A 24,642-nucleotide genomic window follows, 5' to 3' on the forward strand; every position below is an offset into this window, starting at 1 on the left:
TTCCCCTGGAAGCTGCATAGCAAGCACCCATCCAGCCCACCCTCACTCAAGCCTTCCTTCCAGAAAGCCCAAACTCTACCGAGGGTGAGAAAACACCCTTAAACAGACCGAAACCACCCCAAAACCCAGAAAAACCAGAGGGCAGAGATGATGCAGAAAAAGCAGAGGTTACGGGAAGCCCCCAGCCCATATTTTCCTGCAGCAGCACAGACCAGGAGCTCAGCATCCATATGCAGCTTTCCAGGATCAGTGGTGGATGCTGCCGCGGTCCGGAGCCGTCCTTAGAGAAACCGGGGCAGCACCAAAGGTGCTGCCCCGGTTTCTCTAAGGACGGCTCCGGACCGCGGCAGCATTGGTGGGCCCACATCTGGAGGGCATCAACATCTGGAGGGCAGCAGCATCGCTGAGAGCAAGGCACCATCTTCCTCCAAGACCAAGGGCATCCTCCATGGAAATCTCAATCCCGTAGCATCCTTCATCTTGACAAGGGCTGGTTCCTTGCTCCAGAAGGTGGAGCGGCTGGTGGGCTCCAAAGGCGCACGTTGGCTTTCCCAGCACCAGCAAGCAGCTGCTTTGGGTCTTGTGTTGTTGCAAGGGATGCTTTTCTCTCCGGAGGTTGAGGAGGAGGAGGAATGTAGGTCACTTCTGCGACACGTGATGCGGATATCGAGCAGGAAATACAGTTGCTGCCACACCGAAGAAAAAGCTTACCGCAGCTCGGAGCTTTCCACCTTCACTCAAACCACAAGAAGTCATATAAAAAGTCATGGGTCAAAGGCAGCCCTGTGAGATGCCTGCCCCACACAGGCCAGATTTGCTCCACTGAGCCGCTGTGCCCTCATTAATAAGCTCATTAGGAGATGAGGGGAGTTGTGTATTGTGAGTCACGGAGGCAGTTTGGGGATAAAATCGCATTTTCTTGTTAGTGAGGGAAGAAAACAGAATGAGAGATGGGTCCAGAGCTGTGAAAGCACTGAAATAGAGAGATAAGTATTATTTAAAAATAAATTTCTGGGGATTTCCTAAAACTTAGTTTCCTGTTTGAAATCAGGGATTCTCCTCCTGGTAACCCATTACAGAGCAATTTCTGTTCAGGTATAAGGCACCACATTAAAGTACATATTGGAAATAGGGAAGGTGCTAAAATGGGCTACGTGCTTTTTAGAAACATAAAGAGGGAGGAGGAATAAGAATACACCAGGAGGATCAGCTGTTGGTCATACTGCCTCCACTGCATGGGGTGAAACTTGTTTAATTCTATTAATCTAGTTCAATCTATTAATTAAATGATCTCCTAATTAATTAAAGTGATAATGGGTGGGATTCCCAGGTGAAATGCATCAGGGTGGGCTGAGGAGTACTGGCAGGAGTTGGCAGAGGTGCTGAGCAGCGCAGGCAGAGGCATGGGGTTTATTATAGCTGTTTTGCATCCGCTAATGATTTCTCTCGTGCAGACTGGAGTGTAAGTCAGGGTCTCAGCTGTGTTTGTAGCACGGCTGTGGACTCATAAAACAGAGCAGGGGAGCAGTGTGGTGGGAAGAAGAACTAGCAGATGCGAGGGGTGGTAGCAGGGATGTGGCTGCTGTCTCTTCTGAGTTTCTGTTGCCATTTCTATGTACGGACGGATCTCGTGCAGAGCAGTTTTGGGATGAGTCAAAATGCCAGTGGTGCTGGATCCGGGGATACTGGAAAGGAGGGGTTATTCCTGAGAAAAGGTACACGCCCAGAGCAAATTTGTGTAAAATGCGGCCATCAGCCTGTGTGCAAACATAAATCTGGGGGGTTGCTTTGAGAGTTCCTCCCAGGTTTCTTCTCAGGAGCATTGGGCTGGGCAGTTGGGGAAAGGAAAGGAAAGGAATGCCCACGTAGACAAACCTGAGCGAGTCCCCTTGCAGTGATTCTCATTTCATCTCTCCCTGGAATGGGCAGAGCCGGCAGCACCGCGGCTGTTACAGCTGAGGACCTGGCCGCTCGCCTGGGCGGCAGCAGCCTTCGCCGCCGACCCGATCCAGCCCCAAAAACCCTGCGCAGCACTCTCGGTCTCCTGGGAGAACAGACTAACAGCCTTTCCTTTGATTTCCTAGGGGAAGAAGAAGAGACGAACACGGGAAAAGCAGCAAGATTCCAACTCAGGTAAATGCGTGCGGCTCAGTGGCTGTCCCTTTGTTTCTGCTCAGAGGGCATGATCTGAAGCAGTTGTCATGTTTTATCATGTTTTCTTTCATTCTCCTGAGCTTAACTAAAGAATTACACTTTTTTTTTTTTAGACATGGTAAAACATTTCTGTGACTTTTTCATAGACATGTTTGAATTAGAACATGGGTGGCGTGTGAGAACTGAAAAGATTAGATTTTGGCAAGTGCGTAACTTCATATAAACTATCACTAAACTTAATCTATTCAAAACATCCAGGGTGAATGTCCCCATCAGCCCTACAGATGCCATTAAGTAAAGAAAACTCTTCTCAAATGCATCAGTGTTGCTTGTGGGACTAAATGCAGTGACAGGATTGAAGATCACCCGTGGGACTACCCCAAATTTGGTTTTTATTTCAAAGTAACCTAGAGTTCAAGCAAAGTCAAACTAAAAAGTATGTACCAGTTGCCTCCCTGCACCACACTGTTGATTAGAAAAGGCCCTTTTGACAGATTTCAGCTGGTGACATACACGTCCCTATCATCCAAGGCAATTCCTGTGCTGGTTTCTGAAGCATTGCTGCCATATCAGGAATAAATAATATCTGTACCGCTAAATACTCCTTATAAAACATCGAGAGACTGTCCTGGCCCACTATGGCATCAGGTATACATGAAGTTCAACAACCTGTTTTTTCCAGTATGTCTGATCTGTGATTGCCTATAGACTTACAGAGAGCTTTTCCCACCCTCCAGCTTAGCAGTTCATTACTGCTCATTGCTTTTATTTACTTTTGGATGAAATTAAGTCAGCCAGGTGATAGGCTGTTGGCTTTCTAAGCAGAACACTAGTTCTCTCTCCCTCCAGAAACGCTCCCTAGGGAGGGTGCCAGGTCAGCCTGTTGCTCTCCTGGCCTTGCGCACCCACACAAAGACCTGCCACACCTGAGCTGGGGACCCCAAGGTGCACAGCTGGCTGCATCTGGGCAGTCAGTTGTTGGTTAGGACATTGGAGTCCAGCTCTGGTGTTATTGCCGTGGGTTACACTTCCATGCAACCAGAGTCCTGCAGCCTACGTAATGCATAAAGTTCAGATTCTCTCATTAATTTAATGGATCGCTGTTGGAGGACCTCTTTGAATTGTCCATAAAAAGCAATTCCATGACTGTGCCTCAGTAATACCTTCAGTTTAGTCAACACTGTTGATCTCATTCAGTGTCTAGACTGATAAGGGGAATATAAGCTTTTAGGCTTATATGTAGTGTATATATATGTATTTATATATCCATATATATGTCTTGTCTGTGTGATACAAAAATGATAATTTCACCTGTTACGGATTGAAAACCAGCTGCTGGTTGTACACAACAGGAGACACTGGTGGTGGCTGAAAGAGGGAGTGTGAATCCAGCACTGAAATGTGCTGTTCAAATCCCATTTATAGCACTAGAGAAAAAGCACGACGTGCCTGAAAGCAAATAGGGCTTCACTTTCATGAGTCCCATAATTGTACAGTAAAACTGCAACATTTTAGGGAAGGCCATGGAGAATAGCTTTTCCATTAAAACTGGAAGGGGAATGGCAGGGGGCAGAGTAGAATAACCTGGGCCTGGGTCTCCTTGGTGCTAACTCTGCTTTCAGCCTGCTTCTGCAACTTTTCCTCCTCTTCTTTTCCGTGCGCAGTCTGAGCTCGCTGGCAGCCCCGTTTAGTTGCTGCTGGAAAGGCAGGGAGCAGGTAAGGATGCAGACACAGGAGGCAGGCAGCGCCTCTGGGATTTGGCAGCTTTTGCAAACTTAAGAAATTTTGAGAGCCGTGAATTTCCCCGTAATTGCCCATATTTGCCAGAGCTGAGGCCGTTTCCCAAACCTCCTTCTTCTCCAGCTGCCAGCAGTGATCACTGATATTTGCCTAACGATCACTTTTTTCCAGGAGAGGTGGTGCCAGCACCGTTCCAGACAAAAAAAATTGGATTGTAGTCTGTTAGTCGTGTGTTAAAGTGGCTAAAATGATGTTGCCTCTTTTCTTCCTCCTGCTCCTCCTCCTCTTTGTGCCTCTGCCTTGCCCATTCTCCGCCACGCATGCTTCTGTGTTCAGATCCTGCCTCTCCTAAGAAATGCAGAGCTCGCTTTGGCCTCAACCAACAAACGGACTGGTGCGGCCCGTGCAGGTGTGTATCGGCATCTCCTCGCTGCTGGGGTGCTCCTGGGCGAGCGGGTTCGGCTCCGTGCGTCCTCCCGCAGCCGTCCCAGCGCCGGCGGGGGCTGCTCCAGCCAGGCGGGGACGGGATTTTCTCTGGGCATCGTCAGGAGTTGTTGTCCGAGCTGCAAGGGTCAGGCTGCACCCTGGGTTTCTTACCCCTCCAGGGCAATTTGGGTGTAATGCTGTATGTGTTCCTCAGCTTGATGGATTTCCCTGGTCTAAAAAGCTTATTTCCAGGGTGGAGACCTCTGTGACCCTCATGTAGGGCTTTTTTCCCCTGTTGGAGATTTCCTATTGCATAAGTAGCACCCTAGGGCCAGCAGTGACTAGTTAATGGGTTTCTTTTTCCTATTTATACTAGGGCTAACCATGTATTTCAAGATCCAGCGCTTCTTGACCCTGAAATTTTGCAGTACCCACCATGGCTGGGGTGGGACAGCTTCAAGCAGCGAGACGGTTTGCATGCGCCCTGTGCTTCGGGCTTCTAGAGAGTGGACACGGTCAGGCGATAGTAAAATTTAGTGTGTGAACCAAGTGCTGCCTGGCTCAGGGGGTCTGCAAATGCAGCCAGGCAGAAAAAAAACTCCTTGGGGGGCTTTTGGACCCGGGCACTGAAGCACAGAGAGCCTCCAGCCTGGACAGAGGTCTACAGTTCATAGCACAATTTTATACCGATGCGTTGAGGACTCTAGCAAAAGCTGGAAGTAAAGTATTGCTTAACGTGCTTACTGCAGCTTAAAGTGACTAAAAATCACTTAGTCTACCCAAAGCACAGCCCTGCAGAGTCCTGACGGTGCTTGGCCACTGACCTTGCTGGCACCCTGAGCTCAGGTCCCTGTGGCTGAGCCCGAGGTGGGCTCCGCACCCCGCGGCTGCATCCTGCACCTCGGGGTGCTGCGCAACAGCAGACCTCCCTGCTCGGCCGTTACACGCTGGATAACATCATCAAGTGGTATTTTTTAGCTGATGAAGAATCTGGACAGAGCTCCCTTAATGTCTCGTTAATACTTGACCTTGGATGTCCAGAGAGGGATTTTTGTGACCCCCCCATCACTCAGCAATGCCACCGAGCTGAGAGCCCCGTACCGCGGCGCAGGGCATGGCTGCAGCTCCTCCAACTTCGCTCTGCCTTCATTTGAACTCTCTTCATTCAGCTTCTCTGCACTGCTTCCCGATTAACATAGGCTGCTGAAGTGCTCAGAGACCTTGGCATGCTTTTATTTTTTAACCTTTGCCTCTCAAATCCTGGTTAGTCACAGCTGTTCTGCAATTCCCCGTACTAACGTGCTGCTGGCTGCTCAAGGGCTCCTGTCGTGTGTGCTCCGCTCACCTGCGGAGAGCAACTTCCACGGGAGGATTTCCACTCCACAGGAGAGGTTAACTGGTTAAAACTGGGTGTTCCTGCCCGAGCTTTCACCCTCCTCCCCCTCACCCTGGGCAAACCGCTCCAGGGTGCTGTAGTTCCTAAAGGGAGAGGGATAAATCCCTTTAGCTGTGTAATAGCCAGGTCAGCTGTGGGCTCACTAACCGGTTCGTTATCAGCAATCTGTAGTATCAGATCTGCTTTTTTTTTTTTTTTCCCCTGTTACTTTAAGTCAAACCAGTGAATCGATGGATAGATTTGTATCCTCTTAAACAGGTCATTGAAACTCTCCATCTGCAGCTACTGCAGAGATGTCTGTGGGAAACAGCTTCTCCTTGGGCTTGTCTGCTCTGGGAAATTACAGCCCGTGTAAAATAACCTCCGAGTTAAATACTCAGTTCAGTGGGGCTGTCGTGTTTCATATCACATTAATTGGGTCACCGCGGCTAACGATGACACTGACAGCAGTATAGCACTTCTCTTGTTCACATCCAGTGCAAAGTCATGTTTAATACTGGACTAGTTAATACATATTCTAACACTGTCTAGTTTTTCATTAGTAAGATCAAAGAAAGGTGTGTGCCCGCATTAGCAAGTTCTCCATTTGATCTGTTTTCCTCAAATGAGACAGCCGAGGCAGGGAGCCGGGCGGGAGGAAGATGTTCTTTTTAGCTGTTTTAGCTGTAAAATCATTAATACCGTCTCCAGCAGAGGAATTGTTCCCTCGCTACTATTAAGGTGACATCTTGAGAGCTCTTTTGTTTAAAACTATACTGAGACGCTCAAGGATCCATAGCAGGTGACGTGAGGGATCTGTCACACGAAGAGAAGGAAAACCAGCTCAACGCAGAGTATGTAAAGACAGTGTGAGACAGTGCGAGGGACTAACTCTCAATAACCAGGAGTGGTTAAAATAATGTGGGCGTATCAGATGACAACTGGAACTCAGGCTAAATATTCCTGGGTTTGATACTAAACAGCAGAATTGTGAAGGGATGTGGAGAAATCGTGCCCAAATCCAGTTACAGCAAAGATGGTGTAAGACTTGTATTTTTGAGACCCCCAACTCATAATATACGAAAAAGTGGGGAACCTGAGTATCTTCTCTGGGGATGAAGGGAGGCTGGACCCTGCTCCCCAGGTGCTGCTGTTTTCGGCACCTTCCTGGTCCCAGTGGGCTTCTTGGTAGAAGAGCGGGGCTAAGGAGGAGAGTTGCTGCCGATGGGGGTACTTTTCTGTAAAAAACCCTTTCTGTGAGTAAATCTTTCCCCAGCTGATGAGCTCTATTTGTCACGCTCCACAGAAAGGAAGCGTGGAATTGAGTCCCTCACAGTTGCAGGTCCATTCAGGTCCTCCTTCTGCCTAATCTTTCTCTCCAGCATCTGTCCACGGTGCATTTTGTACTTGGCCCTCTGCTTCCTCAGGGAGAGATCGCAGCAAACATTTCCTGCCCAAAAAAGCCACAGGCTGAAGTGTCAGAGTCGTTTTTCCCTTAGTTTAGATAGCAGTTTAAAAGGTGATCTACGCTCCAAAGACCAGCAAGTCTTCTGAAGGGCTCAGGACTAGTTGAACATCCAAAGCGGCACCTCAGGCAGCCTCGGACCATGTCTTCCTCCAGCCGGTCCCAGGCCACTTTCTTCGTGAACCTCTGCTGAGCACTTTCAACTCAGCTGTGTCACTGAGTCATCGTTAGAGGTGGGAATGAATGTGAAGTAATTTGAGATGCAGAGAAGGCTGAGGTCAGAGGCTTTTGCTGCAGCAAGAAGAGCTAAGTAGATGGTACTGTGCACAAGTCCAGGAAGGCGCTAGGAAATGGGCTCTTAAGACCTTAAGAGTTTGGGTTAACTTGCATTGCCTGAGGAGAAAAGCCAAAAAACGGTGCGGAGGGCAGCGTCCTGACAGTGCGTGACCTGGCACTCCTGACCACGGCCATGCCGTGTGCCCCACTCCCTGTCCCAGCGGGCACAGCCGTCCACTGGGCACCTGCCAGCACCGTGGCCTCGTGCCGTGGCACATCGGCCAACCCGCCCCGTAACATCACGCACACATGCGTGTCCCGTGTGCTCTGTGTGTGATCTACAGGAGGTGGGTGCAGGCTTACGCGCTGGGGGGGCAATGTTCTAGTCTGGAACTCGGTGAGAGCACATTCACCCCACTCATCCTCCTAGAAGCAGAGAAGCGTGGCTGGTGAGAAATGACCTCCTTATTTTGATTTTTATTACTGATTTTTACTACTATTTTCATTTTTATTATTGCACTGATTTTTATTATCGCGCTGATTTCTATTATTATTTTCATTACTGGTTTATTTTATTTTTATTCTTGTTTTTATGACCTCCTCTCCTCACGTCGTGAGCGAAGCCTTCCCAGTTGAGTTCCGCTGACGGAGCAGCGCGTTTTTTTCAGCAGCAGCACTACCGCTCTCCAGCTACCGGGCGGCCGCGGGACGCGAACCCGCCACCCCCGGCACCGGTTGTGCGCGGCCGCGCAGCTCCCGCCTCTCCCCCAGCCCCGGCGGCGGCGGCGGCGCCGCGGGGGCCGCTGTTATGGCGCCGCCTAGCGGGCGCACCGCAGCCCCGCAGCGGGGCCGCAGCCAGCGGGGTCGCTGCCCGACCCCGACCCCGGGCGGGGAGAAGGGGGAGAAGGCAGAGCCCGGCCGGGGGTCGCGGTGAACGGGGAAAGGGGGGGGTTGGAGGACCGCGAATCCCCATTCGGCTGCGTGGCCCGGTTTGCGCCGAGCGCTGGTTGACGTCTGGTGTGTGACCGTGAACTCGCCCTTGATTCACAGATCACTTTCTTCACTGTTCTTAGGAGGAAAAAGAAGTGCATTCGGTACTTACAAGGAGAAGGACGCTGTGCCAGCCCAGTTTCTTCCGATGGAAGTGCTATAGACTCCCCTCCCTCTCCTCTGGACGCACTCCAATGCATCTCCTCTGCTTTTCCTTCAGACAAGCTTGCAGCCCCCGCTGACTCCGCACACAGCGAACAGCCCGAGCCCTTCCCCGTCTCCGCTCACCTCCAAACCGCCTCCTGCTCCTCCAGACTGACCACCGCCAGGTGCTCTTCTGCGCCCGCAGAGTCCCCAGCGTACAGCCTGGCCTCCACGGGGACATAGTCCCGCGCGCCCAGCCGCGTTGGCCGGGACGCTGGGCGCTTCGCTTTCTCCCACCTGGTTTCGCCGCCCATTGAGAAGGACCGGAGGCCCGTCCAAATTCCCCATCTCACTGTAAAAACGTGCAAAGTTAGGCGACGGGATGACTTAAGGATGCTGGAAAACTCATTTGGTATTTTTTTTTGGGGGGGGGGGGGGGTGTTAAAAGATAGAAAAGTGATTTTAAAAAAGAGGTAAAAAATAAGTACTTGCCAAAATTTAAAGTGCTGATGAGTAAACAAGCCTTTTGTCCCTGCCCTGTGCTGCTTTTTTTGTTTGTTCGGGGTTTTTCTTTTTTTTTTTTATTACTGCATTATCTTCAAGTATGGCAGAAAGCAGAGACAAAGTCCCCAGCTTGCTGCAGTAGATGGTAGGTGCTATCAATCTTAACACTGGCTTCCTCTCCCTGCCTTCTGAGCTGCTTTGAAGTATAGTCACTCACTCACAGATCTCTCGTAGCCCTTACACCATGGAGCCGGAAAAGCTGGAATAGGAGCATTTTTTAAAAGCCCTTATGTCTGAAAATTAAATGTAGTGACGCTAGCTTTCTGATCTGACCAGATAACAGAGAAAGGAAATAACTTAAACCAGCGAGGTGAATTTTTTAAACTTCTTGTTTGAGAACAGGAAGATACTGTTTACAGGTAACAGGTCTCTCTGCAGACATGTCCCAACTCCGCGAGCGTACAGCACGGCAGAGGAAAAGGGAGCACTAACCGGACAGCGAAAGGAGCTCGGACCGGCCGCTGGAAGGTCTGACGGTCCATCGCTCGCGGCGTCAGTCAGGTACAGGGTCTCCCTTGCTGGTAGGAATCGTCCACCGCAGACGTGGACGGCCAGAAACCTCACCAGATAGGCTGGGCAAAGCCTCAAAAATCAGTTTTTGCTACCACGGCCTTGACCTAACTCTGCGCCTACGCGGCGGGCGGGCAGGCTGACCCAGGGCTGAGGACCGCGCTGGCCCAACGAGCCGCATTCTGCGGAGCGGAGGGGCTGGAGGAGAGGTGGGAGCTCCCCCCTTCCTCCCCGGCAGCAGAACGGCCCGCGAGCCTGCTCTTCGCTCCAGGCGTCCATCTGTACGCACCCTCGGCAAGATCAGAACCCTTTTTTTCACGATTTGGTGTGCAACTTTTTAAAAAAAAACTTATTCTAGCTTTTTCTAGAAGATCCTCCCTCCACCCCCATGATGATGCCAAATGTTAATGTATTCTCTCCAGCTTGAAAACGTTTACCAGTTTCTGGTATTTTATTTACATTTTGAGCTTGATAAAAAAAACCTGCGGACAGATTGAGATCTCCCTGAACCGACGTAAATCCTAAATTAATCCAACTTCTGGGTTTACTTCAGGTTTACAGACTTCTCACAGAGACCACCATCTAGTCCAGTGATGATTTTTTCCTGCTTGAAAGAAATACATTCTAGACTGCTGAAGAGAAAAATAACACCACAGAGCGGGAGAGGGGGGTCTATTTTTTTCTACTTTACAGAATAGGTTTTAGAGTACTGAATACAAATTATGTAGTAATATTATTGTAGAACTGCAAGAAATTTAAGATGACCTTTATAATGTACAAAATATTTTTATATTTTTTTTCTTAATGCAAAAACACAAACCCTAATTTTTTACATTGGACTAAACATAACTTTTTAAACAAGTTTATGCCTCAAAGATTGAAAACTTAAAAAAAAAAAAACTGATTAGTCTGTAGAGCAGCTTTGGATTTATTCCCTTTATTTAGGTACTTTTGCTTATAGTAGTGTAGATTTTTTAATTCCAGTTTTAGTTTAGAAGATCTAAACCTATTAGTTTATTCCTCTCCTGTGTAAATGTAACTTCACAAGCACTGAATGAAAGCTACGTGCACAAACCTGACAAGTTTGAAAAGAGTCATTTTAAAGTTTGAATCATTTTAACCCTTCGAGAAGTAGCATTACCTGAACCGACTGCCAACTGTACACTTAGTCATGTACTTACTGCACTCAGAGGGTTAATTATATAGCACTAGATCGATATGCAATCTGCTCGTTTTTAAATTATTTTAGCAAGCTTAGACAACAACATGCTCCAGTGCTGAACAGAGGAACTCAGCAACTCTTCCCAGATCTGACATACTCTTTTTTTATCACTTGATTAAAAAAAAAAAAAAAAAAAAAAATTGCTTAAAAAAAGAGCTGTGTCTCAGCTCACCTTTTGTCACTCTGAGACCCTCTGATGTAAGGTGCTGTAGAAGTATCAGCTACTGTAAACACCATAGGTGACAAATCAGCCACAGTGGCCTAGTGTAACTAACTCAACACTGGGTGTAAAGCTGGCATAACTTAATACCCCATCGGTATTTTGTGGTTGGATGAAACATGTAACTTAGCAGCAAAGCAAAGGCAGGTATAAAAGAAAAAGCAGATGTGTCTAAATAAACACCCGAGGAAATTTAGGGGAAAGTCCTCAACAGTATTAAACTGTGTAACCTGACCAAGGACCAACTAGTACTAGCGTACACAGACCAGCCGTCATTCATTTCAGAATTCACCAGGACTTTCACCCACTTATTTCAAGGCTACGTTGGCCCCTCCGTGGTGTTGTGGATGCCTGCCTTCGTTCAGGGCACACTGACCAGCAAAAGGCCCACCTGTATTACAGCCTCCGCTCATTGTTTTTATTCCATCCGATTCCTGCAAAATGTCCTTAGTGAAACCTACTGCCCCTCTGCGGGAGCCTTTCCTCGTGCATTCACGGCACGGAAGCATTTCCACAGCCAGAGAGCTGGAGCAGTTACATTTTCTGACACAGCGTTGTTCTGACCCTGTGCTCTGCTCTATACGTACAGGTTTATAGCCAGATCTTACCCTGTGCTTCAGCTACCACAGTGTAAACTCAAAATATCTGCTTGGCGTCCTCTAACGTGGTCAGTTTATACTGGTGTAACTGAGGAAATTTAATCTTTTTTTTTTTCTTCCCCAAAACACACAAGATAAGAACTTGAAGCTGCCCATTTCCAAGACAAAACAGTGAGCATGACCAACTTTTGTTATGTGCCCCATGGCTGATAACCAATGCCAAAACAAAGTTACTTTTATTAATACCAAAAAAGTGTCTTTAGAAATGCTACATGAAGCGTCACTATTTTGTGTTAATACTCTTTTTTTTAACAGAAGGAAAACTTTGCCCTTAAGTTTTTATCACAACAAGAATTTTTTTTAGTTCTTTTACAGCAATTTCAGCTCTTCCTGAAATACATATTTGAATTCCTGAAATCAGTTTGAATGTAGAAGTCATGGAAGTACCACTTCATTAAACCAAGTAAAACCACTGTATGTATGTAGCAGGGATAAATGTTTTGCAGCTGTACTTTCATTTGTCCAATGACTATCCACCATTTGTTGTAATTTTTTTACTTCATTGAGTTTGTATTTTTTGGCTTTTATGTTCAAAATATGTTTATAGCTTTATAAATAAAGTAATTGCCAGACTGGCTATTCAAAATAGGCCACTGGAAGTTATAATCCTATCAAACTCTCAACTAACTACTTCTTAGAATTCAAGAGGATTCCTGCCTTTTTTTTTTCCCCTTCAGCATTTGTATGTATGAATGGTTTTGAGAATAATTGCCAGTAGTCTTCAATGGGTAAGACCAAAATAGTGAACCAAGACTAAGAAAAAATACCTTCTTCTACAATCCCTACTGATACCTTGCCTTCCCTCTCCCTACCCCCACACTTAATCACTTTAGCCAAGAGCAGCTATCCTGATCATGCCATTACTTTAAAAAAAAAGGTTAAGGCAGCATCATACAAGTTAAACAGTAACATAAAATTTAACAGTGGGAAACCAGACAATCTCTACCCCTTTCAGGAATCTCAAAGTACACAGCTGGTGCCTAGGACAGCAGCAGGCAACTATCAGGTTCAGCTGGAGAGAATCCACACAGCAGCCGCACAGTACACCAAGCTGTCTCAGTACCTGCGTAAAGAGCATCATTCTCTATAGCCTAGCACTAATATTACTAGAGTGGATAATCGTCTGAGAGGGTGTACCTCCAGGGATTTAACAAAAAAAAAAAAAAAAAAAAGGTGTTTTCTCATACTGACATACATGTCAGGCAGCTACAGAATTTGAATCTGGATGAAGACAGTACTACAGGGGAATTTCAATGAGAGAAAATAAGTTGTATGGAATCCTAACTACCAGGACTACCAAGAATATTAAAATCTGTCAAAGCTATGTAATGCTTTGAGCACCCAGACCAGCCCTTTCTTCTGCACACTGCTATGCTGTACCTCCACGCTTACATCAGGATCAATAGCCAGCTGGCACAACCCTGGAGCTTCTGCTGAAGCTCCACCATTACAGCATTTGACCACCAAGGGTTACATGTTAGGCAAGCTATTCCAATAATGAGCAAGTCTTACCACAAGGTCACAGGTGTGTTTTATGCAGGTATGGCAAACAAAGCAGCAACGTAATGAGGAAGACAAACTATGTGTCTTTGGCTCTTCCTCATCCTACAGCACAGTGAGGCACCACAGGAGGCAGCGGCTGCTAACAACCATGGATCCTAGTCTGATGACAAGCACCTACAGGAATTTATATAGGCTTCTACCATTGAACACAATTATAGTCTAGGCTTCTATGTTAGCAACACAGCACTCCAAGGACGAAACTAGTATGTTCTGGAACACTAACTGCACACACAGATGGATTTATTTCTTCCAAGAATCCAGGATAAGCTGAATATTAAACTACAACTATAGCCACAGAAAGAACTGTCATCAAAAGATTTTCTCTAGTAGCAATTTTAAACTGAAGTGTATTATTTGCAATACAGCATGCTGGAAAGGCTTCACCATGTCCAAGTCTAGCATTGGGGTATTCTGCAGATATTATATTGTCAGTGGGCATAATGTGCCCATATAATATACACACCAGCACAAAGGCAGGCTCAGCACCCTCATGAATAAGCAGATAAAAGCAGCAGCCACATCCAAAGCATGTGCCTGAATGCTGCTTTAGAGCAAGTTATGAATGCTTTCATTAATGGCTACATTACAGCAAGATTACCTAAAAGCTGGTAAGCCATCAAGAATTATTTGGTGAAGCCTGAGCCTTTTCACAGCATCACTGGGTTGCTTGCTATTTAACCTCCGACTTAATTTGAGAAGTTGCCCACTGGGTCTGACTAGTGGCTTGCATTAGTCATTTAACAAAATACTTACATCTGTTTTATTTCAATTAACCACTGCCTCAGTGCAATTATTTGTACACTCAGTAATAAGTGACAGTAAGGTTGTCTAGTTTCAAATAACTAGAACCACTTGCAAACAAAAGTTTAAAAGCCCTTTATTAATTCAGAAGTGAAACACTGATATTTAAAGTGAGATAAGTATGTTTATTAAGGTTCATTCTACTCTAAAGGTTTATACAGAGAATGGAATGCAATACAAGCTAAGAGCACACCTCAAAGATCTACCACACAACCATCCCCTACTCCCTATAAGGGAACTGTAAAAAAAAAAATCAGAAAACCAGTTACTGTTTAACTAGTTGCAAGTGGCTTTGTCCAAAGAAGTTAAGCCTGATATTGCATTAGCTTTGTATGCAATAATTAAGTCTCTACAAGCTGAAGTATCACATACAGAGGCATAAGATTTCCTGTGGACACATGAAACCATGTTTTAAAGAGCTACATCACAAGGGTTGTTTAAAATTGCCTAAAAACCAGCCACTAATGGCACGCACAGGTCGATAATATTAACTTTGGTAATGTCAGTCATTTTTTTGGTCAAACCTGGATTCCACTTTTAACAGTAACATGTATAAAAACACACCCATCCTGTGCATAAAGCGACACACTTTTCATCTGCTACCAGCTAGAGGCAGGTCTTCAAGACATGGTTGAAGTATTCAAATTTAACTGTCAGGAGCTTGCTTAGTTCTAAATCACATCTTTCACTAGTCTATAAAGGCAAGACTAACAGGACAAGAAAGTGGTCAATTTTTTTTTTTTTTTAAATGCAGGACAAGAACCATCTTGAAAGTTATATAGCTTTAAGTAACACTAATTTTCCCCACAATGTTTTTGGAAGAAATCCAGTAACTTTTTTTATTTTACCTAGTTCCCCAAGACACATTCTGGTTTGTTTTTCTTTCTGAAGCTATCAATACCCTGTAAATACAAGTGGTTTGTACTTCTGGATGAAGAAGTCATAGGTGGTTTTATTTACAATGGAGTCAATCCTTAGCACTGTAACTGGTCTTGAACAGCTTAAAAGTGTAATGAAAATGATAACCTTAAGTGCTACTTCCCGTACAGAATCCACACTTGGTTCAGTTTTATTCATTGCAGAGTAAAGTAAAAAGACATCCAATTACACTAGTAAAAACTCAGAAGATTTAAATTTGTACTCAAAAAAAACACTACACATGCAAAGGGAACAATATCCTGCTAACACAACTTCATTTGCTGCTGCATTTGTCTAATATTAACAATTATGAACAGAGCAGTGCAACTAGTATTTGGAACAATCCTTACAGTGTTCGAGTGTCAGGCACAATACTTCACTTCTCTTCACACCACTGGTTCTCTTTACGTACCTGAAAGAACATTTTAACTATTAATATGTTGCAGGGAACTTCTAGAAGTTAGCTGTAAATTCCCATAAGCATTCAGGATTACTTACTGCAGGAAGGCATAAACCTGGAAGCAGCTTTCACTTTTCATGCACAGTTTGTAATTAGAAAGTCAGTCTTCCAAACTGACCAATTTATCAATATAAGCCTAGAAATTTATTTCTCATGCCTAGATTTGATCAAAGCTGCAATTTTTTTCCACCAAGTAAAGCAAATGGACTAGCTTAAGACTAAATTGCTCCTTTCATGACATAGCACTGAAGACAAACTAAAGTGTACAATTCACTGCCTTTGTATTTAAACAAGGCATCTTGCTCTGATCTTTCCCAACTCTGCACTTTGCAGTGGGTTTGTTGTTCAAGTTCTAAGACCAATGAGTTCAATAAAGACAGGGAATCCAAGCATCTTACCTTTCTAGCCACATGCAACAACACATCAGCATTCTTACTCCAGCTCCAAAACAGCAAACTAAGGCTACCACAAACAATCCTACATGCTTTCCTACCAGACATACATTTGAGCTAGGAAGTCAGTATGATTTGTTTTGACTTTCAGGTAATGGGCTGCAAGCACTGAAAGGTCTTGCACTAGTAGCAACCCAATTATGAGGAGTAGATGCATTAGTTTACATTTATTGTTAACAAGTCAGTTGCATCACACATTAAATTATGAAGCACCACACAGTAATTCAGCACAAAAACCAGCTAAATTATAATTAAACCCAGATCAAGTACCTGCGCTTCTTCCTCCTCAGTGAAGTCATTCTTAATATTGAATGTCTTGCGAATTTCTTCTGGAGTTTTCCCCTTGATCATGTTTGCAACTGTCTTGCATGTGACATCAAGCAAACCTTTGATGTCCAAGTAATTTGCAGCCTGTAGAAGAGTTTCCAAATTTAAAGCCTCCATATCAATATTCCGCCTCTGTAGACGTACTCCCAAAGTTACGCTTACACTGAAATTGTAGAATACTATAACTGCAAATAGATCATCTGCACTTTGAGAAGCTTCTAGCTACAGCCTTGAAGCACCAGTACCTAAAACTTGCTCACCAAACAGAAGGGAAAGTCATTTGTACCAAGAGAGACAGGCCCCCCCGGCACCTCCTTTTACAAACAGCTTTCAGAAGCCTGCAAACATCCAAGATCTTCAGCATTGAAGTACTGTTAACTAGCTAAGACAAGTAATGTTGGCTCACAGTACCATACAAGGTACAAATTTTAAAAGTCAAAGCTAGATATTAATTTCTATCCAGATCTCAGACCTCCATTTCTAGTAATAAGCCCTCAACTAAGACTCAAGAGCCACAAGAATAAAGACAGCTGTAGGACTCCATATTAAGTATATTAATTGATGAATAAGCAAGTATAGATTAATGCCTAGTATTAGGTTAACACGCATTCCAACATCCTCAACAATTTCAGCCAGTATTTGCCAGAACTACTTGCCCTTCCCACACCCCTCTCCCCACCAATGAAGAAGAACCATGGTTCTTCTTCTTATTCAAGAACCATAAAGACTTTATTTGTAAAGTGTACTAACAGACCACACTTCACAGGCATAGCCTTTACACTTCTTGAACATACTTACCAGGATAAGTTCAAAAAGCGTTCCTTGGTCTACTTTCAGAAACTCTTGATCCCACACAGGGATGTCATCTGTTCTTTTTTCTTTGTTCTCATCATCCTCAGGAGGAGGTGGATCATCCTTGTGATGGGTGCACCACTGAATCACCTAATTATGGTTTTGATATTAAAGTTTTATCCAAATGGTTCTCCCATTAGGCCCCAACTATAACTTAACTTCATTTTAGAAGAAATAAACCTTTTTCTCTAGATTAATATTAGAATCCTGTATGAACATGCTCCAATACCCCATATTTTCATTTTGGAACAATTGATCCCCAATCCCGGAGTACAACAGCCTTCAAGAATCCCATCTGAGGCAGTAGCTAGTTAATTACTTACCATCTGAAAAGCCAGCTGCTGCTGTTATAAAGTTATTCAACCCTGTGCTAACACACATAAGACTGTACAAAGAAAACCTAAACCTCATTTTACGGTGTTTAATCTGTTTGCAGAAACATAATTTCTATTAAGCAAAATACTATGTAGGGGAAGAGTGTAGAGTGGTAACAGCTACCAGCAGGACATGTTCATCCCAGTACAAAGTTCACCTGGCAAAATTTTGCTTTTTAAAAAAAACAACCTAGCTTGAGAACATGCAATCTCATCACCCAGACAATTAAAAGGAGCAGGGATCTACTGCAAGTAAAGTCCTGTTCCATTTTGCCAACCTGAGAAACTTCACAAGTTTGAAGTTAGTTATGTGTATGTTCACTAGGAAATAATTCCTAACCCTGTATTTACCCCAAAACAGTCCAGTGCTTATTTTGGCACAACACTTTCTACTGCAAAGCAAAAAGCATCTTAGAAGACAGCAACATACTTTTTTGCTTTTCTCACTTGACCCAAACACAATCATGGTCTATTACTGAATTTAATACCAAGTGCACACAGTGTCTCTCATGCACTGTAACTGCTACACAAGCATGGCTACTGCCAGTTAGTCTCACCGCTGCCCATCCCTTAATCCTTTCTCCTAACACTTGGATCTCAAACAGCCACCTCAGTTCACAGAATCCAATTAAAATCAGTGCTTTAATACCATAAATTACTAGTGTGCACAGACGTCCAGCACCACTTCAACACCTTAGGAAGCCTGTCTGGCCTCCAGGTGCTGTTCCAGGTCACCCCTGCAGGTCTTCTGCCATTATCTGCCTGCCAGCCTCACCCCAGTTCTCAGATACCCTAGATGCCTATGTTCATGGACCTCAAATTGGTTAAGCTTGTAGCTAGCACATGAAAAGTATCTTTAATACAATAGTTCATAACACCCAACTCCAACATGCATTTCACATTTTGTTACTGCCATACAACACTAGCACTTTCAGCATCTTACCTTTTTTAAGATAGCTGCATTAACATTTGGAAGAGGGACTGGGTCATCATCACCTTCATCATCCATTCCCAAATCTAAAAATGGAAATATGACTAAGCAATTGGCAGGCAAAACCATTTACTCTTCTCTGAACAGTACCGCTTCACCAATTCTCCACTATTTTAACACCACTGAGGCTGAACAGATTGGTAGCAAAGGATCTCTAACTGGTGAAGTCAGAAGCTTTTAGAAAGCTTTGATGAGGTTTTGTGGAGCCACAGCTGCATTATACATCCTAGGTTATACCAAGTTTAGGCTAAGTAGCTAATAAGGCTACCTCATCAAATAAGATCATCAACAAACTGTCAGTTAAGCAGAACTTGCTAGTACAGCGTTCTTGGAATAGGATATGTTGAAGAATCCAACAAATACGTTATTTTTTACCACTTTCAACAGTTCAATCCACAAGTTAAACCAAAGTGTTGCAACTGAGCTCTCCCATTCAATTTATTATTTAATAAGAGTTCACTTCTACTATGGTAAGTAGAGAATGTTTTGTCCTCTATAGGAGCAGTAAATACTGCAGCCACAGAGATGCCAGTTACCTGGCTTCTGAAGGACTTGTACTGATTCTTACCAGCTGAAGAAGTTTACATGCTAAGACAGCAGCACAAATCCTTCAGTAAAAAAACAATTTATGAAGCATGCTTCTGATACTCCTTGTTTTAAAAGCTTGTCAGCATGCTCAAAACAGATTTGCATAAAGTTTGTCATTTTGTCCCCTTGATATGATTAAGGAATCAAAGTAAAAATTGAGAGAAAAACGTAATTAACATTTGGACTGGATACACAGAACAAATACCACATTACCCATCTTTGATTAGAGAATATGCTTTTTTTACTACACAAATGCTAACAGTTGGATGACACCCCAGCTGTCAAAGATTAACATCTTGTAATTAGTTACGTAACTGAGCAACTACACAGACCTTCACTCATTATATACACAGATGAACCAATTCTACATCACCAAGGAACATAATTTTTAAGAACAGATGACTGTCACACCATCATCACTGATCAGATTTGTGCATAATTAAAATAGCATGTACTTCTGTATTTAGGCAAGTCAACTACTATTATTATTAGTGGGGTATTAATTAGTACTACTTTTTGTTTGGAATAGCTAACTTCATAGATTCAGAAACTAAAATACTGACATTAAAGGGTATGGCATGTGTCACCAATTAATGGAAACTTCAAATGCATACTCTCAACATGGTGGCAGACACTAGTGTAAGAAGTGACCAGTCCAAAATTGTTGGCATGGGGAAATAATTCAAGCAGTATCTCACATTTAGTCAACTCTGCTCAACTTGTCCCCACCACCTCCAAAACAGCAATTTCATCTTATCAGAAAATTGATACTTCATTGGTGGTCCCATGATGTTCGACAGAACCCCACCTTCCAGCTCTTCCCCTTTCAGCTGCAGCACCCATCACACAAAACATTGTTTATTAACCAATGCTTAATCAGCTGTACTGCTAGTGTATTTCATCTGTACTAGGAGAGTGGTTTTCACCCAGATTAGGAAGACGCTACTTTATGGTGCCTAGCTTACAACACTTACCATGTGTAACTTCCTTTTCATCAACACCTGACTGCCAGTAAACACAGGCAGTGACACAGCTTCTGCATGAGAAAACTGAGAGCTGTTCTCCCTAATGTATTCCAACCAATTGCTATGTTTCCTGCTCATGTTGCTAGTCATGTTCAACAGCATCTTATTAACAGAATAAAAGTGTTCAATGCTTGGAGTATTTCAACCCTATTTTTATTGTTCTTACATATAAGGTGTCACAACCAAAGATTTATACCCAAGAACATAATTTTAACTGCATCTACAGAAAGATATTTTTTTTTCCTAAGTGAATTCATGAATACACCCAAAAACTGGAAAAACACACCAGTAAACAATGAGGATTTGCACTAGAGGGATTAGACACAGTTTGCTCTGTATCCTAGCCATCTGGCAGATTTCCCCTCCCCCGCCACAAATTCTTTTGTTTCAAATTTATGTCAGCAGGAGATCAGAACTAAGTGTTTATCCCAAATAATTTAACTGCATCCATAAGCTCACAATATAGGTTTCACTTCAGCTCTTTCTTCATTTCATTGGTTTATGATCTCGCACCCCACTTGAAAGATATTTACATTGTAAGACTGGTTTGTATGATTAAATAGACTTAGGTTTTAATATTATTAGATGCTGTTTGCTTAACTTTTACAAAAATGAAGTAGACCGTAGGCAAGGCAGTAGGGTGTTCATATTTTACTAGCCTCCCTGTAAGCACTCTTAACAAGAGGACTGAACTTTAAGCTTTTTGCAAGAGCACATCCACCCAAAACACAGTTTCAGCTACAGCAGCAATTGTTCCAGCTGTTCTGACATAGGACAGCAAGCTGCTTCACAGGCCTGGGAATCCTTTTTCAGCACAGTACTGGTTTGCCTCCTTCGGTCACAATTCCTGTTCAAGGAGAGCATTCTTTGAACACACAGCTATCTCTGCACCAGCTAGTGATCCTCAAGGCTTCATACTCTTACCTTCCAGCATAGTCTTTATAGTTACAGACTGTTTTGCAATTTCAACATCAACTTCAAAGATTTCTCCATCTGAACTCTGCAGTTTAATTGAAGGCATCTACAAAAGAAGGACAGTTATTTCCACACAATATTCAGCAGATGTTACAAGTTTAGCTGACTCAGAGATGTACACTACCTTTACTATTTATATTGTTTCTTACCAACAGCAGATAGCCCAGTGCCACTTAAAGCATACTCAGATTATCCACTGCTTGAAACAGGCCTAAATTCATTAATCTTCATGCTTAAGGATTGATAGAATCCTAACACCAACTTAAAAGAAGAGAACTTTTTTCTTAATTTAAAAGCATAAAAATACACAAAATATATTAGTCAGTAGTGCTTATTTTTTTACAGTGAAACACTAGAGCTATCTGTCTCTCAAAATAACTTTCAACAACACTTCCAAAACACTACTTGTCTTCAAATCCAAACAATTGCTACTTGCTTTGACTACTCAAATGAAGTCAGATCTCAAATTAGTTTTCAAACAATAGCCTCTGGAACAGAATCACAAAATTGAGGCTGGAAGAAACCCCTCTAGACCAAGTCTAGTCCAGCCTCCCTTGCTCCAAATAGAGTCAGACAGACCAGGTTACTCAGGATCAAAGGCTTTCCTTCAGAAAAACACCTGGTTCTCTGAAGAAATTAAAAAGCAATATACCACTAAAAGGAAGACTTTCAGCACTCAATACTACCCTTACAAAATAGGAAGTTAGATCAGCACTTTGTTAGCATTAGGAAAGACGAAGATGACTATGCATTTTAACAAAGTTTTTCAAACAAACTGTGATAAGACCAACAATAAAGAGAAGCAGCAGACTTCAAAGATGTCACTAGCAGAAAAATAATCAAACTTTAGAAGAATGCATCTTTCCAGACATTTAACAACTTGAACTCAGAAGTAATGCACTTGATACAGCAGCTTACAGTAGGTTACAAATTCTGCCTGAAACTACACATGAAGTCTGTTTGGGTATCACTGCACTTGAACCAACTGACTTGAAGGACATGATAAACATAACTGCCTGGCCACATAAATGTTATAAATCAGTTCTCAACAAACTAGTAGGATGTGTTCCTTTACCACTCAAAATATTTGTTAGCAGCAGACCATTGCAATAGGTTCATTTTTTTCTCCCCGTCAAGTTACCTGCTTCAAGATCTCTAAAGCATGTATTTGTAAATATAGCCTGCAAGGCACTGTAAAGAGAAGCTCTAGGAACAAAGAATTTCAAATTAATTTCATTTCCTTTTGAAATTTTCTCCCCCCACCAAAGCCAAGAGCTACACATGCTAGCTCCTTACAGTGGTACTTGAGCTCCTTGCACTTAGTACTTGAACTACCAAAATTGAATTAGCTGGACCACTTTCAGCAAACTTACATTATCCCTTTCCAAATGCCTCCTGTAGCTCATCAGTATGGCTGAGCCTGACAGTACTGCAACAAACCCAGTCCAATGGAGGCCAGCCAAAGCACGTTATTAAGCAGCTCACACCAGCTTGAAGTCCTCATTGCTTTAATTTCCATTTGGCAGAGTGAGTAGCTAGTTAATGTTTACACAGTAATGTAACCCTATATGACAGTGCTACTTCTAATTAAGATGGGTGTTCTGGAGGGTCACAGTCAAGATTGTTCCAAAGATACAAAAAATATATATACACACATATATCCATGAAAATAAAATTTAGATTAAAACAGTTCCAAGTTGGTAATTTGAACAATGCTCTGAAAAAAAGTGATCTAGGCATACATTTGAGATTTAATGCATGTGTTCTTGCAGTGATTGTCTGAGAATACTCAAGAACAAACCCAGCTTCAGATGCCAGCTTTTCTGTGCTTGTGTCTGGGATTACATAATGCTGCACAACAGACAGGGATGCTGCCTTAACAAGTGCAGCCCCCTACATGAATATTTGCATTCAGACCCTTGTATCACCCAAGCCCACTTCTGTCAAGACCTTCAGGTTATTGTTAGGAGTCTGAATCAGGTGGAATGAAGTTAATCTACTGCCTTATCACTGATAACAGATCAGGATTTCATCCAAATTTCATTATTTTTATACCACAGAGCTCAGCCTCCTGGAAGAAAAAACAAGTAATTTTTAGCAAACTGCAATACAGCTCTGAAAATAGATGGGCCTTGGATAGCAACACAATCGGGTGACTAAGCAGACCAGTCCTAAAAGCTCTATTCGACAACAGCAAAACAGCTTGGGAATTAGTTAAAAGGCAAACAAGAATTACAACGGTAATTTGCATGTATAGCCTGAAATGCAGAGCTCAGCCCTCTAAAACAGCCCTACCAGAGAACTCCGTGCCTCCTGAAGCCATTCCGGATAGGTGCCCGCTCCTCCCTCCCCCCCCCCTTCCCCGTGTCACTGGCTCTAACGCCGCATTTATTTCATGAAGTCACACCTGAGCCGTTCTACTTGCGCTGCCGCTCCAGAGCTCCCCTCGCTACCCAGAGATACCGGGGGTGCCCCGGAGCAGTCTGACAGCCGCCGGGGGTGGGGGGGACCGGCTTCGTAGGTGCTGTGCGGCCGGGGTGGGGAGGGAAGCGCCTCTGCTTTATTTACCAGACCCCGCAAACGGCGCCCACTCCCCCCCAGGGGGGGCCGGCGGGCATTGCAGCCCCACATTCCTCTTGAAAGGCTCAGACCTCGGCCCGCCCCCCTCAGCGATCCTCCCCAGACCTGGGAGCTCCACCGCCACAGCCGCCCTCCGCCCGCTCCAGGCCGGGCCGGGCCTTCTTCCCTCAGCGAGCGGGCCCCGCGGCCCAACCGCCTACTTCAAGGGCCTTATCCCCACCCTAACCGCACCGGGTTCTTCGCACCGAGCTCGCAGGCCTTTACCGTGAAGAGAAAGAGGAGGAGGCGTCCGGGCTCGGTGCTGACGGGACCCGGCGGCAGCGGCGGCGGTCGGGGCCCAACTGCGGCGGCGGCTTTATATGGCGGGGGGGCGGTGGGGGGAGAGGGGAACAGGAGGAGGGCGGGGGAAGGACCCGCCTCTCGCTGCCTCGCAACTGCCGGGCTGCCCGCCGCGAACGCCTGAAAAAAACGCGCCGCCCCCGGCCTGCCAAACGGCGCAAAGCGCGGCCGACGGGTTAAAAAAAAAAAAGAAACGGATCCGCACCTCCTCCGCGGGGTGAGGAAGGGAGAAGCGGAGCCGAAACGAGGGGAGGGAACGGAGAGGCGGCCGTTCGGGTCTTTCAGGCAACGGCGCGGGCGCCCCCGGGAACGGCACAATGGGCGGGGGCGCCTCGCGCGGGCCAACGGCTGCGGCGCCCCCCCTCCCCCCCCCCCCCGCGGGGTTCCTGAGGGGCCGCCGCGGCCTCGGCCCGGGCCCGGTGCAGTGGTGGGGGGGAGAGACCCCGGACCGAGGAGACCCCAGGCCGGGGAAGGGGGTTGGGTGCAGCCCCGGTGCCGCCGCCGCCCCCTGTGAGGGGGAGAGGAGCGTCCCTGTGGAAAGCACCCACGATGGAGAAGGGTGGAGGTGCGGCCTTGTGGTATCTGGAAACAAACCAGGGAAACAGCCGGCCCGCGGGCACGGGTGTCATCGTATGTGCTTTAAAAACGGTAA

General features: G+C 44.8%; 2 protein-coding genes across 4 annotated transcripts in view; one reads left to right on the forward strand and one right to left on the reverse strand.

Moving 5' to 3' along the window:
• The window catches only part of TCF7 (transcription factor 7), a 75,368-nt gene extending 62,421 nt beyond the window's left edge, over positions 1-12,947 (forward strand). For 2 of the 3 annotated variants that reach the window (XM_075056809.1, XM_075056808.1), the window contains exons 9-10: positions 2,085-2,133; positions 8,647-12,947. In XM_075056809.1, coding sequence (XP_074912910.1) covers positions 2,085-2,133; positions 8,647-8,813 — 216 coding nt within the window. In that variant the 3' untranslated portion in view covers positions 8,814-12,947. Of the gene's footprint in view, positions 1-2,084; positions 2,134-8,509 lie in introns of all 3 variants that reach the window. The other variant, XM_075056810.1, reaches the window with a different exon arrangement.
• Positions 12,948-14,169: 1,222 nt separating this feature from the next.
• SKP1 (S-phase kinase associated protein 1) lies at positions 14,170-24,046 on the reverse strand. Its single transcript, XM_075056811.1, has 6 exons — positions 23,916-24,046; positions 21,021-21,117; positions 18,436-18,509; positions 17,065-17,208; positions 16,210-16,350; positions 14,170-15,439 (listed from the first exon to the last, which is right to left on the reverse strand). Exons 2-6 carry the CDS (start codon positions 21,115-21,117, stop codon positions 15,404-15,406), a joined length of 492 nt encoding a protein of 163 aa, XP_074912912.1. The 5' UTR covers positions 23,916-24,046; the 3' UTR covers positions 14,170-15,403.
• Positions 24,047-24,642: the final 596 nt, after the last annotated feature.

Source organism: Buteo buteo, chromosome 24, assembly GCF_964188355.1.
Source record: "Buteo buteo chromosome 24, bButBut1.hap1.1, whole genome shotgun sequence".
Taxonomy (NCBI): Eukaryota; Metazoa; Chordata; class Aves; order Accipitriformes; family Accipitridae; genus Buteo; species Buteo buteo.

Bases quoted from the DNA above. Each gene is read 5' to 3' on its own strand.
- SKP1 (XM_075056811.1), bottom strand. From the start codon at position 21,117: ATGCCTTCAATTAAACTGCAGAGTTCAGATGGAGAAATCTTTGAAGTT. The intron at 18,510-21,020 runs GTAAGAGTATGA...TTCCATTTTTAG, and splicing joins TATAAAGACTATGCTGGAAG to ATTTGGGAATGGATGATGAA. The intron at 16,351-17,064 runs GTAAGTATGTTC...ACTCTTCTACAG, and splicing joins CGCTTTTTGAACTTATCCTG to GCTGCAAATTACTTGGACAT.